Source organism: Crinia signifera, chromosome 3 (assembly GCF_055691185.1).
Source record: "Crinia signifera chromosome 3, ASM5569118v1, whole genome shotgun sequence".
NCBI classification, from domain to species: Eukaryota; Metazoa; Chordata; class Amphibia; order Anura; family Myobatrachidae; genus Crinia; species Crinia signifera.
Window position 1 is genome coordinate 263,329,295 of NC_139219.1, and position 16,516 is coordinate 263,345,810.

A 16,516-nucleotide genomic window follows, 5' to 3' on the forward strand; every position below is an offset into this window, starting at 1 on the left:
CTGGGGCGCTCCGGCCCCGGTCACAACTGCTTACAGTACCTTGTGAGCGTTCAGCATTTCACTCCCCCTTGACAACAAGCAATTTACTCCCCTTGGCAACCAGCATGTATTCCTCCTTGGCAAGGAGCATGAAGCCCAATTGGCATCCAGCATGAAGCCCCTGGCATCGAGCAAAGCCCCCCTAGCAATGAGCATGTAAGTAAGTCATGTAAGTAAGTGGCACTTATGTTTCAAATATATGTTGTGCGGCATAATGTGTAACTGGCATCACAGTGTGTAGCACAATGTGTAATGGGCATTACGGTGTGTGGCCTTATGTGTAATTGGCATTTTGGCATGCAGCTTTATGTGCAATGGGCATTAGGACATAGAACCTGTTGTTAATTTATTCGAATCCCACCACTGGCACTATGGACTGCTAATGTGAGCATTAGGCATAGACTGGTAATGTGGGCATAGGAAGGTGACGAGGGCTAAGGAAAGTAATGAGGTGTTGAGGGCCTGAAGAAGGTGCTGTACTCCCTATACATTTTACACTAACAATAATAAAAAGTGTGGATTTAGTTCATGTATTGATCAATGCATTTAAAGCCTGCAGCTCCCGGCAATGGACCAGCTCTGAAGACAGTTGGGGCGGCCCACCGCATCTGTCCGGCTGTCACACTGTTTCAGTGTTGCTGCAGTGCGGACAATGAAACGAAATTCCAGGGAGTAATGGACAGATACGCTACCAAGAGGCTGTGTCTCGGCAGCGCGACCATCCATTACCCCCAGGAATTTCATTTTTAGGGTCATTTATCCCTGTTCCCTGACCACTGCTAAAACCAGGACCGGTTCTTTGAGCCCGGGGATGGTTCTAGCCGTGAGGGGGGCGGACACCCCATGCCGATTTTTTAAAATTATTTATTTATTCTTTCAATATTTTACACTGGAAAGCATTGCACGGATCCCACTGATCCGTGCAATGCTGCCACCCCATATGTATTTGGCGACGTATATATGGCCACTAAATTTTTGTGATAAAGTGCAGTATTTTACGTCACTTTCTGTGACAGTTGTGACAGATTTGAAATCTCCCATGCTGAATCTCCCATTATGAATCTCTGACACAAATCTCTCTGTGTGTGGCTCATTATCTGAGAGAGTGAAATCTCTCGTGCTGAATCTCCCGTTATGAATTCAGAAAGGAAACCCCTTACTGTTTTCATTGAGGCAAAATACAGTAGCTAAAACTTTGTAAAAACAATGTGCTAGTGTGATAAAAAGTTGTAATTATGTTGTTCAATGACTTTTATTTTTAAATAGATAGCTTGGCAGCAGTACACTTTTCTTTCTTCACCAACAATCTATCAAAGTATGGCTAATGAAAACCATTAGATGAGTTTGAAAGCAGTGTCCATTTATTACTTGGATAACTGAATCAAGCCAAATATACTTATAATTTGATATCTCTGTCAGTGGCGTAACTAGCAATCTTGCTCCCCCCTGCCAAAATAAATTCTGGCGCCCCCCCCTCATTTTTTTAAAATGCCAGCCCAGCAGCCACCGGGGATCAAGAGGAGTAGGCAACGCCGCCTGGTGAGTGGGGATCAGGGGAAGCTGGACACTGACATGTGTCACACAATCCCCGGCTAATAGCCAGCCCAGCGGAGGTGAGCGTGATCTCTCTCCCCTACCGCGTCCTGTCAGGTCCTTACCCCGCTTTCCACCTTCCATGCTGTTCCTGGCCACAGTGATCAGACAGCCTATCTGACCGCTGTGGCCAGGAGCGGCGAGGCAGGTGGCAAAACTGTAGATTCTCAGCGCTGTCCTGCACAATCCCCGTCGGCCGACTTGTACATAGCATTGTACCTTCGCCGCCTAGGATCCCGGAATACTCAGCAGCTCTGCGCACAAGCTGGAAGGGCAGCGGGCATGGTGGAAGGGGGAGTGTTCTCTGGCGAGTCTGGCTGTCTGTGTGAGGACGCTCAGTGAACCTGTCACTGCGTCCTCACACAGACAGCCAGAGAGCGCTCCCCCTTCCACCATGCCCGCTGCCCTTCCAGCTTGCGCGCAGCGCTGCTGAGTATTCCGGGATCCTAGGCGGCGAAGGTACAATGCTATGTACAAGTCAACACTCTGAACCTGCGCCCCGGTGGAGCCTGCTCCCCCCCGCCATCGCTGGGGCTGCGGACCCCAAGTTACGCCACTGATCTCTGTACTAACCCCACTTGGAATGAAATAAAGTTGTTACAAAAGCAGGCTCATACTTCAGGTGTGCACAGCCTTCAAGTTTAAGGGCTGCATTGCGAGATATAGGCCGGGATGTATCATCATTGCAAAATGTCATCACAATTTTATTGCAATGTCACAAAATGCAGCTGGAACCGGGTGAAAGGGTCCCCACAGGTCCCTTTCACCTCCTGCACCCAGGGCCCTCCTGTTTCAGATGGCTGCATGGACTAGTACCCGCTCATGCTCCCTGCTCCAGGAAGTCATTGTTGCTAGGGAGGAGGAGGTTACTGAGTCTGGGCAGTGCAGCAGGTGGTTGCCCGGAAGGCAGGTGAGGGTGGACGGTGCAGGGCACCAGTATGCAAAAAGAAGCCCATAAGCTTATATAGGGTAATGCCACAAATATCTAGCATTACCCTCCTTGGCAAAATGCATCAGTCGGCAAATGAATATTGATAAATTTGAAAATGCTGTAAACACCCTGAAAACTGGGTTTTTACTGCATTTTTTATTTGATACATCCAGGCCATAGTATTGCACATTCAAAGAGGCTGAAACAGAGAATTTTAGGCAGAAATCGAGGACCACTTTTGCAGTCATGTCATGGGCTCAATGTAATAGCTTGCAAGAAACTGGAGGTGCGGACTTTCGGGGTTATTCAGCAAGGATCTCAAAAGCAAAATCTTTCTCTAATAACCATGTGCACTGCAGGCGGGGCAAATCTAACAATGGAAGAGTTAGATTTGGGGGAATTTTTATGTTTCTGTGCAGGGTAAATACTGGCTGCTTTATTTTTATACTGCGATTTAGATTTTAGTTTCAACATACCTCTTTTAAATCTAACTCTCTCTGCACAGGTTACATTTGAACTACCTGCAGTGCACATGGTTTAGCCCATTAGAGAAAGATTTTGCTTTTGAGATTCTTACTTTATTATCCCCCTTTGTGCGAGATGCCCATATTTATAAAGCGGCAATCATTTACAAGGCTAAACCAGGTTGTTTTGCATACCTCCCATGACCCATTTTAGGCGGGACAAGGAAACTGATACTGACCTCTAAAAGTGGGTACACAGAGAGAGATTTACTTGTACAATTTATCTGGAGTGAACAAAAATCTGTACGGGAGCACACGAGATGCGAACATTTGCTTCCAAACATGGGAAAACAGACAGGGGTAATTCAGACAAATTGGATAAATTGGCTAAATCAAATGGATTTAATCAAACAATAGTTTTTGCCAATTTTACAGCATTTGAGAGCAAGTGGTTGATTGTCATTTGCTGCAACACATTTCCAGATTTTTGTTCTGACCAGATTGGACAGACAAATCTGTAGGTGTGTACCCAGCTTTAGCAAGGCTGCAATTTTTTGCAGATGGACAAAACAATATTACACTGCAGGTGGGGCAAATATAATATGTGCAGAGAGAGTTAGATTTGGATGAGGTGTGTTCAAACGGAAATTTGATTTGTAGTGTAAGAATTAAGCAGCCAATATTTATACCCTCCACTGAAACAAAATAATATTTCTCTGCACATTACATTTGCTCAGTTTTGTAAGAGGACAGTCCAGGAACAGAGCATATAGTACCTCCTGACATGGTAATGCTAGGAGGTATGCATTGTGCTAGATTGTGTGGCCACCTCATGAAGTAGGCACTATCATGTCATATAGGGGCCCATTTATCATTCCATATCTGCGCATTTTAAGGAGGGATCGGAGCATAGTATGGGCTACACACTGCATTGCCGGCTGGGCAGCATGGTATGGCTGACCATGCATGCCCAGCTCTCCCTGGCAGCCAGCAGAGCACATTGCAGGGATCCCTGTCTGTGCTCAGTAATAAATACCACCGATGGGATCACATTTTGTAATGTGATTCTGGGAGGTGGAGATCCTGTCCAGATCACATTAAATATATGATCCATAATAAATAGGCCCCATAGAGTGCTAATCAGGCTCCTTTACTGACACGTTTGTCCTCCTTCTCCTGTGCAGTAACACATTTCCTCCTCCCAATTATGTAGTAACAGATCCCACAGTCTCTATCTACATAACTATAATTGGTACTTCCTGCGAGGGGACAATGGTGCTATTCTGAAAGTGGCTAACATAACTGCCGTAAGCTGTGGCCGCAAAGATGAGGAAGTACTCTATAACTGAATGATGTTTGTGTGTGTAAGGATGTTCCACAATAACTCTCAAACACTTTAACTAATCGTCTTCAAACTTTGCACCCTACCTTATCATCTTAAGGGACACTCTAAGTTTGAAGATAGGTCTACTCTGATGACCCTTTAAGGGTGCGTTCATAAGTCTATTTGTTGTTTTCATGCATTGTGAGAGGTCATTGGAAAGCTTATGACTTTCTTAATACAACCAGGGCTGCCAGTGTAAAAAAAAATATATATATATATAATATGTGCAGAGAGTTAGATTTGGATGAGGTGTGTTCAAACGGAAATTTGATTTGTAGTGTAAGAATTAAGCAGCCAATATTTATACCCTGCACTGAAACAAAATAATCTTTCTCTGCACATTACATTTGCTCAGTTTTGTAAGAGGACAGTCCAGGAACAGAGCATTTAGTACCTTCTGAAATGGTAATGTTAGGAGGTATGCATTGTGCTAGATTGTGTGGCCACCTCATGAAGTAGGCACTATCATGTCATATAGGGGCCCATGTATCATTCCATATCTGCGCATTTTAAGGAGGGATCCGAGCAGATATCTCTGATACCTGCTACAATTCCTCCATCGCCACCGGCAGTCGCATCACTCATAGGTTTCTATGGAGGATGCGATGCTGTTGGATTTACCAATATATTACGCGCCGCAGGTACCACCATCATAGACCTATAACAAAGGACATATAAAGAAGGTCCCCGGACAGAAATACTTCAACAGTGGGTGTTAACTGTTCTTCTGCTCATGAGACTCATGTTTGCAATACAGGATTGTGAATTTTGAACTAGGTTAGAATAAATACATTAGGCGTACATAGTTATTTATTAAAGTTAAAAGCTTATAATAACTTCAATTCTTAGGCATAGACTCTGAATACACATCAATCAAATTAAGCTATTCCAGTGTTACTTTAAATAAGAGTGCTGGAATCCCATTAACGGAACAGTACAGACTATAGGTTACAATGTTTTTTTTTTTAAATTGTTTGATATCTTAAGAACCAAGAAGTGACCTGACCGTCTGACAGCTGTGGCTATGCGCGCACTGTGTTGAATAAAAAGCCACAATTGCAAAGTGATTTTATGACAATCATGTGCTAGATAGAGAATACATCAAATTATCTAGAGGGATCCAAATAACTAGTAATGGGGATTCAAGTTGAGGGGAACTCAAATGACCATTATTTAGTTGAAGGCTTTCCTGGAAATTGAGTACCCTTCAACTTAGGAGGGTTGGCACAATAAGGTACATTACTTATCTCTGATCATTTGGGTCAGCCCCTTATTAGCTGGTTCTTACATATCACAGTGTAACACTTTAATGAAGATAACTTACCTCTCTTCCATTACGTGGAGAACAGAGATCTTTCAGCACAGCGTGGGCAGATAATTATTACTGACAAGAGCAGTTGGTGGGTACCTAATTTGACACCTGACTAGACTTAATCTGGTTCCACCATCAGCACAGGCTGAAACCCAAGACAGTCCTTTGGTGCTGAAAATTTTTAATGATCTGCAACAGCGATTTGGTAACTTTTTCTCACCTACAAGACAGATATACAGGTTGAGTATCCATCATCCGAAATGCTCGGGACCAGGAGCATTTTGGATAAAGGATTTTACGGATTTTGGAATATTTTATTTTTTTCATACTTTCCTGGTCCCGTCGGTGGCCCGATGGTCTTCCGATGTCCACGGTGGCCTTCTGAATCCTCTTCAGCGGCATCTCCGGCCCCAGGGGTGCATTGTACGAGCGCACCGTGACGTCACCAGTGCTTCTGCACACCTGGGACCGGAGCTGCCACTGAAGAGGATTCCGAAGGCCGCCGTGGACACCGGCGGACGAGGTAAGTATGAAAAAAGAGACTGTAAGGGGGGGAAATATTCTAAAAAAGTTTTCAGAATGTTTCGGTTTTTAAAATATACGGGTAAGGGAGACTTGACCTGTACCAATACCACAGTGCTAAACTGCAGGTACAACATAACAAAAATAGGTGATATAGCCAGACCTGGACACTCCTTTATACAGTACAGAAGTGGTCCTCAAGACACATCAACAGTCCAGGTTTTATCCAGGGTCAGGAACAAATGAAATTATTTGTACCTCAGGACGGGATATACTAATAAAACAGGTTTTTACCACATTTTCAAATGGGGGGGGGGGGCTTCGCTGCAGGGTTTATGCCAGCTCTAGCTGGCTTAACCCTATAGAAGCCTATGGGCTTCAACACGGATCACTCCAAGCATGCCCCAGCTTCTCTGCCTCACGCGCATAGTCTTCCCCATTAGAAACAACGAAGTTCAGGCAGAGGCGGGGATGGCAAAGGGCAGCACTTAGCGTGAGAGCTGCCCTTTGCATTGCTCATCACATATGTTGGTATATATGAGATGAGCATCTGCGCAATGGGCGGCAGGATGTACCGCCGCTTTTTGGTACATCTCACCCTCAGACAGCTTGATTATACCATCTGTAAATAAGCAGGGAAAGTGATAAAACCTGGACCAATGGTGTGCCTTAAGGACCACTGCAGTACAGTACCACTTTTATTTGAATTGAACATTTTCATAAACTGAATGTGCCAAAAATAGCAATAATTGATCTAATTTGCAATTAATGGACTGAGGCCTGAACATTGTGCATTCTCTTTAATTTAACCAACTATTCTAAAATGTACATTTCAAAACAAATCAGCAAACAGCAAAAAATTATATAAAAAGAACCTACATGAATCGAGGTGGCATTCATTTTCCAAATACATACAGAAGATTTTCTATGCACTATACAGTCAGAGCAATATTCCCAAAGCATCCTCCTATATTACAGACCTCTGCAGTATCAAGCAAGAACATACATATCCAGCCACCTCAGATGTGAATAAAGATAGTAATTGGTGAAAAAGAATACATTTTCTGGAGACACAATAACAGACATGCAACAGCAAAAACAACAAAAAAGTTCAAAATGGACCTGTCATGGACAATTAGGGGGTTATTTATCAATCCTTGGAGGAGAGATAAAATTGTGAGAGATAAAGTAACAAAGAATCAGCTCCTGTCATTTTTAAACATAGCCTGTTAAATGTAAAGCAGAAGTTGATTGGCTGGTAGTATAACAGTTCTATCTCTCATTTAGGGGCAGATGTATGATGGCCTGGAGAAGTGACAAAGTGGAAGGTGATAAGGCACCAGCCAATCAGCTCTTGCCAGGAGCTGATTGGCTAGTGCGATTACCTTTAAGTTTATCACTTCTCCAGGCTAAGTACATCTGCCCCTAAGCTTTGATAAATACACCACTTTATTAATTTACTAAGGTACACAGTAAGCTGCAGGTATTACATGCTTGAATTGCTTACTTTAAGTTACATTTAATCTTGCATCTATTTCAATGTAAGACATATTTTGAAGTCAGCGGAAAAAAACAGATTTACCAACAATTCTAGTACAGGTTGAGTATCACTTATCCAAGATGCTCTGGACTAGAAGAATTTTGGATAACGGATTATTTCGTATTTTGGAATATTTTTATATTTGAATGAGGTATCTTGCATTTATGTTGTATAAACACATCAAACACATGAAATACACACAAATATATTTTATTTGTGCATAAAACAAGGTTTTAAAAAATGAAACAGTTTGTGTACAATCTCAGACACTGAATTTGAATGCCAAGCAATCATGTCCTTGAACATATTTAGTGCCAGTTACATGTTATTTCCCCAGTAGTGCCAGTTACTAGCAAAAAAAAAAAATAGCAAAAAATAAAAGTAAATTTTGGAGACTATAGTTTTCCGAATAATTTGGATAACAGATATTTGGGTAAGGGATACTCAACCTGTAGTTTGAAATGTCCAGGTTTGGACAGCTTCCTGTTATAAGATAGAAGCTGGAAATTTCCAGGACCTGTATTTTGTAACTATCACAATATATGAATGAGAGCCCGTGAATGAATAATTTACCATGCTCAGACTTTCACGTATAGTGACAGTCACCTAAAGATACAGCAGGAATTGTCTCTACCACCTCTAGGTTCTGTTATAGTGGCTCCCTCAGGGTGTTAGACTATATATGTGGGGGGAAGCGGGTTAGAAAGGGAGAGCGAGAGAGATTGGAAAGTAAACAATAGTAAGATGATCCCTACCTCTGTAAACTATGAGGAATGGAATGATAATAACAAGTGCCTCTTCTATTTTAGCACACAATGAATTAGACAATATCCTTACTACTTTAACAAACAATAATTTGGTATTGTGTAAAAGCAGCTCAAATATAAGACACAGTTGACACCATAATATTGCAGCAACATAATGTTAAATCAATTTTAAGTGCAAAATGAAATTGCATTAAGCAAATGCATGGCTTTTGGTTTAATATGAACATCAGACACTTCTTTGTTTGGGCAGATGAACCTTTGCACCAGCGAGTATTGATCGGGGATTCTGCCGATCACACACATTTGGAGGTCAGCAGTTATCTGTATACTCTGGTGTAGGCTGTAATACAAGCAGTTTTTCCATCAGAATAAAAGCATGCTAAAACACCCCCCTCCCCCCACATTATGTTACATAGCAAAGGCACTGCAGTGGTGAGATGACTGCTATATAATTCATTCTGCAGTTCCACAATGGACATCTACTGCATTATCAGTACAAGACCAGCTTCCACAGTGTGAGCTTAACGATTGACGTTATAAGGCACTGGCACAATCCCTGTTAATAACTGAGTGTCCTGTTAATAACTGCGTGTCCTAAAATGCCTCTTAATCCAATGATCATCTATTTATTTTTCACTGGTCTGTGTGCAGTAGGATAACATACATCTATTTCTTTTTCCCTGTGTGGTCTGCGTGCAGAAGGACAAAATACATTTGAGATTTTGACTTGTGTGTATTATTTGCATCCTCTATATATAAACTATTTGCATTTGTATTTTAACAAAAATAAACTTGGGTGCACATAGAGATTGTAAGAGAAATAGATGAGGCGATAGCTCACAATGAAAACGGAACTCAGAGCTGTCAACCTGAAAGGACTGCGTTTTCTGACCACCCTGAAAAACATTCGCTCTAGAATATAGTGCAATGATCACACATTGTTGTCACTGTATCGCCACATGCACCAACATGCTCAGTGTTGATTTATTGCTATTCTGGATTGGTTGGTTTAGACATCTTTTTTGCATGTTTGTTGTCATCTTAACCATATTCTAAACGGATTATCTGATTGGATGCCAGGAATTAGTTCTCATTGATCAAAACAAACACACACACACACACAAAAAATGCCACAAAATGGTCACAAATGAAAAGAAAGTGAGACATTAAAAATTAAATAATTATTATTTAAAAACTCAGGCCTGCTACTTTAGTTACACTACATTGTATATATCATCATTATCATCAGTCAATAACATTGGAAATGATGGCTTGTTTAACTCCTGATGTACTGACGGGATTTACAGTATACTGTAACCCAATATACACTTTTAAAACAGACACACGACCTCACCTTATTGATATATTGCAAGTAAAATACACAAGAAACAAACAAAAATACATTCAGACAAAATGTGTGCCAGGCACAGGCCAGTGTTGGGCATACGGGGGTTAAAACTATTACAGCTGACTTCTGCACTGCAAAGAAGCCAGCAATGCAGTGGAATGTGATGCCCAGCCCTTTGGTGCTGAAAGTGTTAAGTGCGTGTAGAATTCCATGCAGATTTTGAAGGCTTAAAATAAATAAGTGTCCCCTACAGTGTTACACTGCATTTTCTGTCCAGCACTGTAAAGGTTAACAGTAGGATCACATTGTGCGATAGCAGCTGGCCTAGCAAGGATCATCTATTTATGAATGAGAACAAGAGGCCAGGCATAATTGAAGACTTGTCTTGTTCCAGCCCCTACTGCTTCTTTGAATCTGGCATCTACGTATTGCACAGTATAGAGAGAGAGAACATTAGCAGTCAGATAATGCAGCTGTCAAACTGTTTACATTGAAAAGCTAATCCCAGAGCAGATGACCCAAAAAACAAAAAAACCAGGACAAAGCTTTATATTATACAAGCATAGGAAAAAAAATAAAAATAAGTTACTGGTTTGTGTCCCACACTTTCATTTGCAATATCCTAATATAATTTGACTATTAATGCCCCGTAGAGATTGCACACAGCAGATAAAGATGCATTTACTCCTCTGGAAATATACAGTAGGCATTTTATGGAGTTATTCTTATATTTCACCTTTGGATTCACTGCAATAGAGAATAGACCGCAGCCTTATCAGGTTCATTTCTGTTAGTATAGTATGCTTGTCAAATAAAACATATAAGATTCAACACTTGAAAGAATTTTGTTTAAGCCCCTTATCTCCGAATTGTATGTACTAGATTCTAGAGCATAAAAATAGGATGGTGGTGTGTGTGGGTATATAGATAGATAGATAGATAGATAGATAGATAGATAGATAGATAGATAGATAGATAGATAGAAAGGACAGTGGTATTTCTACACTAATGAACAGATTTGTCTGTATCGGATCCAAGGAAGTAGTTACTATAAAATGAATCTGATGCAGGAATGTGACACAGGGTTTTTCTATTTGATACAGGAATGTGACACTGGATTTCCCTGTACATTTTGAGTGCTTTAAGGGCACATATAGTAAGAAAACCTAAGAAAATGTTAAGGATAAATGTTCAATTTGTCACTGCATTCAAGGCGTGCTCCATTGAAAGGTATTCAAAAATCATGGGTAGTGTCTAGATCCCCTTCAGTTTTGACAATTTTCCCATCATGCCCTGGGTCCACGTATACCTGGAGGGGGGATATAAATCTGTGGCGACCAAAGCGTGCCCGCGAGGGTACAGTGCAGCTAAAATAAAACAAAATAACCTACACCTACGTGAATTACAGATAAAATAAAGGGCATCTAACAATATCCGCCATCACTGAACATCACATCCTGTAATCAAAACTGAAGGGGATCTAGTCTCTACCACCTTAACAAGAGATAAATGCAAGGGTGATAAAGAGAGATAAACGTCCAGCCAATCACCTCCTAACTGCCATGTTACAGGCTGTGTTTGAAAACGTCAGTAAGGAGCTGATTGGCTGGACGTTTATCTCTCTTTATCACCCTTACATTTATCTCTTGTTAAGGCTTAATACATCTGCCCCATTGTTTGTTGGAAACTAGGAGGTCAATGCTTCTTTGGATTATTTTTTAAGCTTTCAGCATCAGTGCGTTGAATGTGCTTGGATATCGCACAAACGTTGCGCCAGGCCTTAAATCGCAAACAGAACACCGCTGTTAATAGATTCACAACAATACTTTTTAGGGAGCATAAGAATACTAAAAGATCTTTAATATCTGTTCAATATACTAAACAGCTTGAAGGAGGAGTAAATGCATCTTTGAATGGTTCACTTCTAGCACCTACTGTACCAAGTATACCAAGGTGCAATCACTACTGGTGCACTCTGAGGAAGGGAGAATTGCACTGTGTGATTCATCTGAAGATAAAAGCCTAAATATGGACACCTGCAATTCCTCCTCCATGGGCGTTAAATAAAAACGGTATGGGATGTGCGATTCAAAATGCTAAAAGCACAAGGTTGAGCTTAAAACATGAGTAGGTATGTGCATGGCTACCTCCTAACACAACCAAATAGTGGGCCAGATGTACTAAGCTATAAAAGGTGATAAAGTGGAGAGTGATAAACAGCCAAGTAGCTCCAAACTGTCATGTCACAGTCTGGGTTTTTAAAAAATGACAGGTAGGAGCTTATTGGTTGGTTAACACTCTCCACTTTATCACTTTTTGAAACCTAGTACATCTCACCAAACTAAGCACAAATCAATATAAAAAGAGAACTTCCTTAGGATTTGAGTCATTGGAAGGAGCAGAATTGGGGCTGAATGGATGAGCTGCACCCCTGCCTCCCCCAGATTGCTGTGTGATTGCACCCTGGTAGCCTGGCATTGCCCATTAGTCCTGTTTGCTGTTGGACAGTCCTTTTGTATAGGTTCTTACAACCAAGCCCAGGCACACCGTCAGTAGCACCATGTACCCCACTGTTCCCTGCAGGGTGGGGGAAGTGTGGGGGGTCTTGAGGAACTGTTCTAGCCCCTGTTCCACATAGTGCATCTGGTCATAGATACTGAGGAAGGTGAAGATGTGGAAGAGCTGGTGGCTGTGCCCTATGATGTCGAACAGCCCCGGCTGGATCCTCTCCGGGATCTTGCTGACGTTGAAGAAGGCGGCGACCAGCAGCCAGAAGTACCTGCGGTAGAAGTGCACGAAGAGCGTGGGGTTCCTCCCGGCCAGGTCGAACAGCAGGCTCTCGATCATGACCGGGCAGGCCATGCTGAGGGGCATGGCGAAGACGAAGGTGCGGATGGCGAAGGGGTAGGTGCAGTCCTCGGCGCGGCTCCTGCAGCATGCCACCGTGCACGCCACCGCCAGGGCGAAGGCCACGGGCAGCACCAGCTCGCTGTAGAACCCCAGCAGCATCCCGTAATCCAGGCGCTGCCAGCCCAGGCTCTGCAGGTACGGGGTCATCACCGCCGGGTCCAGGAGGCTGAGCCGGGGCAGCAGGTAGTAGGAGTACGCCACGGTGCTGGCGAAGCCATAGTAGCTGATGGAAGCGTAGTCCAGGAAGAAGAAGGCGGCGCGCAGGCGCAGCGAGCGGCAGGAGAACACATGGGCAGCGCAGCTCATGGCGAAGGTCAGCAGCACGCCCGAGGCATAGCACCAGAGCGGCAGCAGCGCCGGATGCTGCGCCGGCAGGTCCCCGGACAGCCGCCAGAACTTGCTGGCGAAGAGCACCAGCGGGATGAAGTGCGTCCAGAAGTTCAGCGTCTCGTTGGTGGGCTGGAAGATGGAGGCCAGGCACTCCTGCGCGGTCAGGTGCAACCGCCGGTAGCCTGACAGGATGAAGCACTCCACGAAGTCGTCAGGGACCTCATCCCAGCGCAGGAGGGAGGACGACGTGTCCCGGTCCCGGGGGTACGCCTGTAGGGGCATGCTGCCCGGCTCTTGCTGCTGCTGCAGCGGCTGCGGTGCTGGCTCTCCGGGGTGACCGGCTCTGCAGTGCTCCTGCTGTATGCGCTGCCTGCAGAGCTCTGCTCCTGGCGCATCAGTGCTGCAGTCATGCACAGCCCAGCATCGCGGTAACTCTGATCCCCTGGATAGGATCGCACAGCTCCTATTGATCAGGGGAGATGTGCTGCAGCCCTGCAGAGCCCGTGCCGCTGCTACTGCTGCACACTGACTGTTGCTGACCTTGGGAGGTGCGAGGTGACGGTGCAGCAGAGCATGGCTGAGGGGGGTGGGCAGCGCTCCGGTGCGGGAGGGGTTAATGGACTGCGGGCAGCTGATGTGTGGGGGGCATTGTGTGAGCAGCCTGCACAGAGGATGGAGCTGATACTGTTACCTGGGATAAGGAGAGATGCGGGCATGACCTGGTACCTGCACCTCATCCGCTTCCCTCCTCCTCCTCCTCCTCCATCCTCTGGGGGCTGATGCCTACACTCCCAATATGCCATGTCCCCATTATCCAGCTGGGAGATGAGAACACAGTTCTTTTATATCCCTTTAACTGCTGCTGCTTGGAATATGCTGCTTTTCTTATACCCCTCTTTATTCATTCATTTATTCATTCATATGGAGGAACCATTGCACTAGCTCCAGTCATTCAGTACACGCTGACATTACTGCAGCACTTATTGTGCCAAGCTTATTGCACTGGATTATATTTCACCTTTCAAGGTCACACTTAGGACAGATGGAGCAGACATTTTGGTTGTGTCTGATTACTTTACAAATCCTTGTAGCCTGTTGACTAGCAGCACTAACATCCATTCCTACAATATATTACAGTACTTCATACACATGTATCTTGTTAACCCATGGACTGCCAGGAAGCCCTACAAACAAAGCCACAGATAACTCATGGGGTTAATTATGTAAAAGCCAAGGCAGCATTCGTTGACATCAATCTAATACCCTGTATAAAGACAAAACCATTTTTTCAATGTTCTGTGTAGAGCATACCACGATTGAGAATGCAGGATACTACCTAGGGCATCATTCCTTTACAGGGGCGCAGAAGTACAAATAGTGTTATGTAATCATTGCTAAATCTGGGTTTCCATATGCAACACTACATTCATTTTATCAGTGCAAAGTATACTCTGTTCTTTGTAGCCGTCAGTTGTCTTCCACTAATTGTGGTTTTATTGTAGATGACTTAGGTTCTGTTATTAAAAAATTATATAATCTTTGGTAAAGCACCTGTCTGCAAAATAACGTCTAACACGATGTAGCACAGCCATTTTAGAAGTGATCTTGATGGATAAAAAAAAGCTCTTGCGTTCCCTATGGTTTGTAAATTCAGTTAATCCCTTATCTGCAGCATATGTTGGGAGTTATATTTCATCAGCAGCTATGTGGGGTCACATACTGTAGCATGTTTGGCAGACGTCCACCTATAATAGCAAGCATTCTGACAGCACCTTCTATATACAGTATCTCACTTTGCAAATTGCACAAACATGTAAAGAAAAAGCCTAGAATTGAAGCTTAATTAGCATATTAACTGTAGACACAAATATAGCAGTAACCAGTGGGCAGCTCCTACCTCATTGAAGGAGGGGGCTGCCGCTAGTCGTGCTGCTGGAAAACCGCCTCTGTCGCTCATCACTGCTACTTTTCGTGCCTGTACAGTGCAGATGGTAATGCACATGTGCATAGCCTTAGCTTCTATAGGCTGCATCTGTTGCAGCCCATAGAAGCCAAATGGGGCTGCATGGCCAGGCAGGGAGTAGCTTCCTTCAGCATGCCAGCTCTCTGCCCTTAGCAGCCCGGACTGGCAGTCCATGGGGAAGGAAACCCCTCCAAAGGGGACTGTCTTACTGTGGGTGACTGTCAGGTCAGACTTCCAATAGCAAGTCACTGCCAGTCATAGTGAAGCTAGGGCAGTTTCATAGACTGCACCTAGCTTCAATTAAGTGAGCACAGGGGCTGCAGCCCATAGGTGAAAAGCACCACTGAGAGTAACATAGGCTAAACCTTCAACTTAGAAAATCACTCTACCCCCCCCCCCCCCCTTTTAGACTCTTCAACCCACAAAATATAATGGGTTTTATATACAGGTAATTCACTCGCCACCTTGTTCTGTGCTATTTTGTTCAACCCTCATAGAACGCCGATTCTAATATTTCATTACCTTTTTTATTTATTTATTCTCTTAGCATTTTATCTCCATTGGGTAGATTCCCCCCCCCTCCAGGTTACAGACCACATTGTTAGGCAGTCTTAACAAGGGCCACATGCACTTAGCTTCAAAAAGTGGTAACTTGGACAGTGATAAACAAACAGCCAATCATCTGCTGCCTGACATTTTTCAAACTCAGCCTGTGACATGTCAGGTAGTAGCTGATTGACTGACTGTTTTCTCACTCTCTATTTTATCACTTTTTGAAGCTTAGTGCATATGGCCCTCTATGTACGTTATGTTTACTTATTTAATTTATATGGGGTCACAAGTGTGTTTAAACCTGTACGTTTTTCTTACATATTTCCAGAAAGAGTCTTTTCACCTTTAAAACCTGAACATGTTTGAACAGCTTTGGGTAATAGCATTCTTTACGTACCTAGGGCCGATGTGTACAAGTATATTTGTGACATCCCACAAAAACATCTGTTTTACAGGGTTCCTGCAAGTATATCCCCAGGAGCTTGCAGTTATTTCTGATATCTGCAAGTTCTGTCGATTTCTGACAACAGCAGCTCCCACAGAATCAGTGAAATTGCGCCAAATCAGCTTTTGTTAAAGATATTGTAGATAAATGCGTTCAGTGGACTGGGATCACAGTTAGCACCATCATTTCAGCAGAAGCAGCACCACGAAAAACCCACCAAGTCATAATTTTTGTGTGGAGCCCAGAACTAAGAGGAACTTATATGTTTAATGTGCCATATTGTGTGTCCTGTACACAAACCACTAATAATATCTATACAGTGCTTAGGTTTTCTACATTTTTTTTTTTTGTTATTGTGAGCAGCGGCAGCCCCTACTAACATTTAGCAGGGGGGCTGGCTGCCGCTACCAGCATGT

General features: G+C 43.5%; 1 protein-coding gene across 1 annotated transcript; it reads right to left on the minus strand.

Annotated features, from left to right (window-relative positions):
- Positions 1-7,030: 7,030 nt before the first annotated feature.
- Positions 7,031-13,891, minus strand: PAQR9 (progestin and adipoQ receptor family member 9). The gene has a single exon (XM_083177994.1). The coding sequence runs from the start codon at positions 13,420-13,422 to the stop codon at positions 12,385-12,387; it is 1,038 nt and encodes a 345-aa protein (XP_083034120.1). The 5' UTR covers positions 13,423-13,891; the 3' UTR covers positions 7,031-12,384.
- Positions 13,892-16,516: the final 2,625 nt, after the last annotated feature.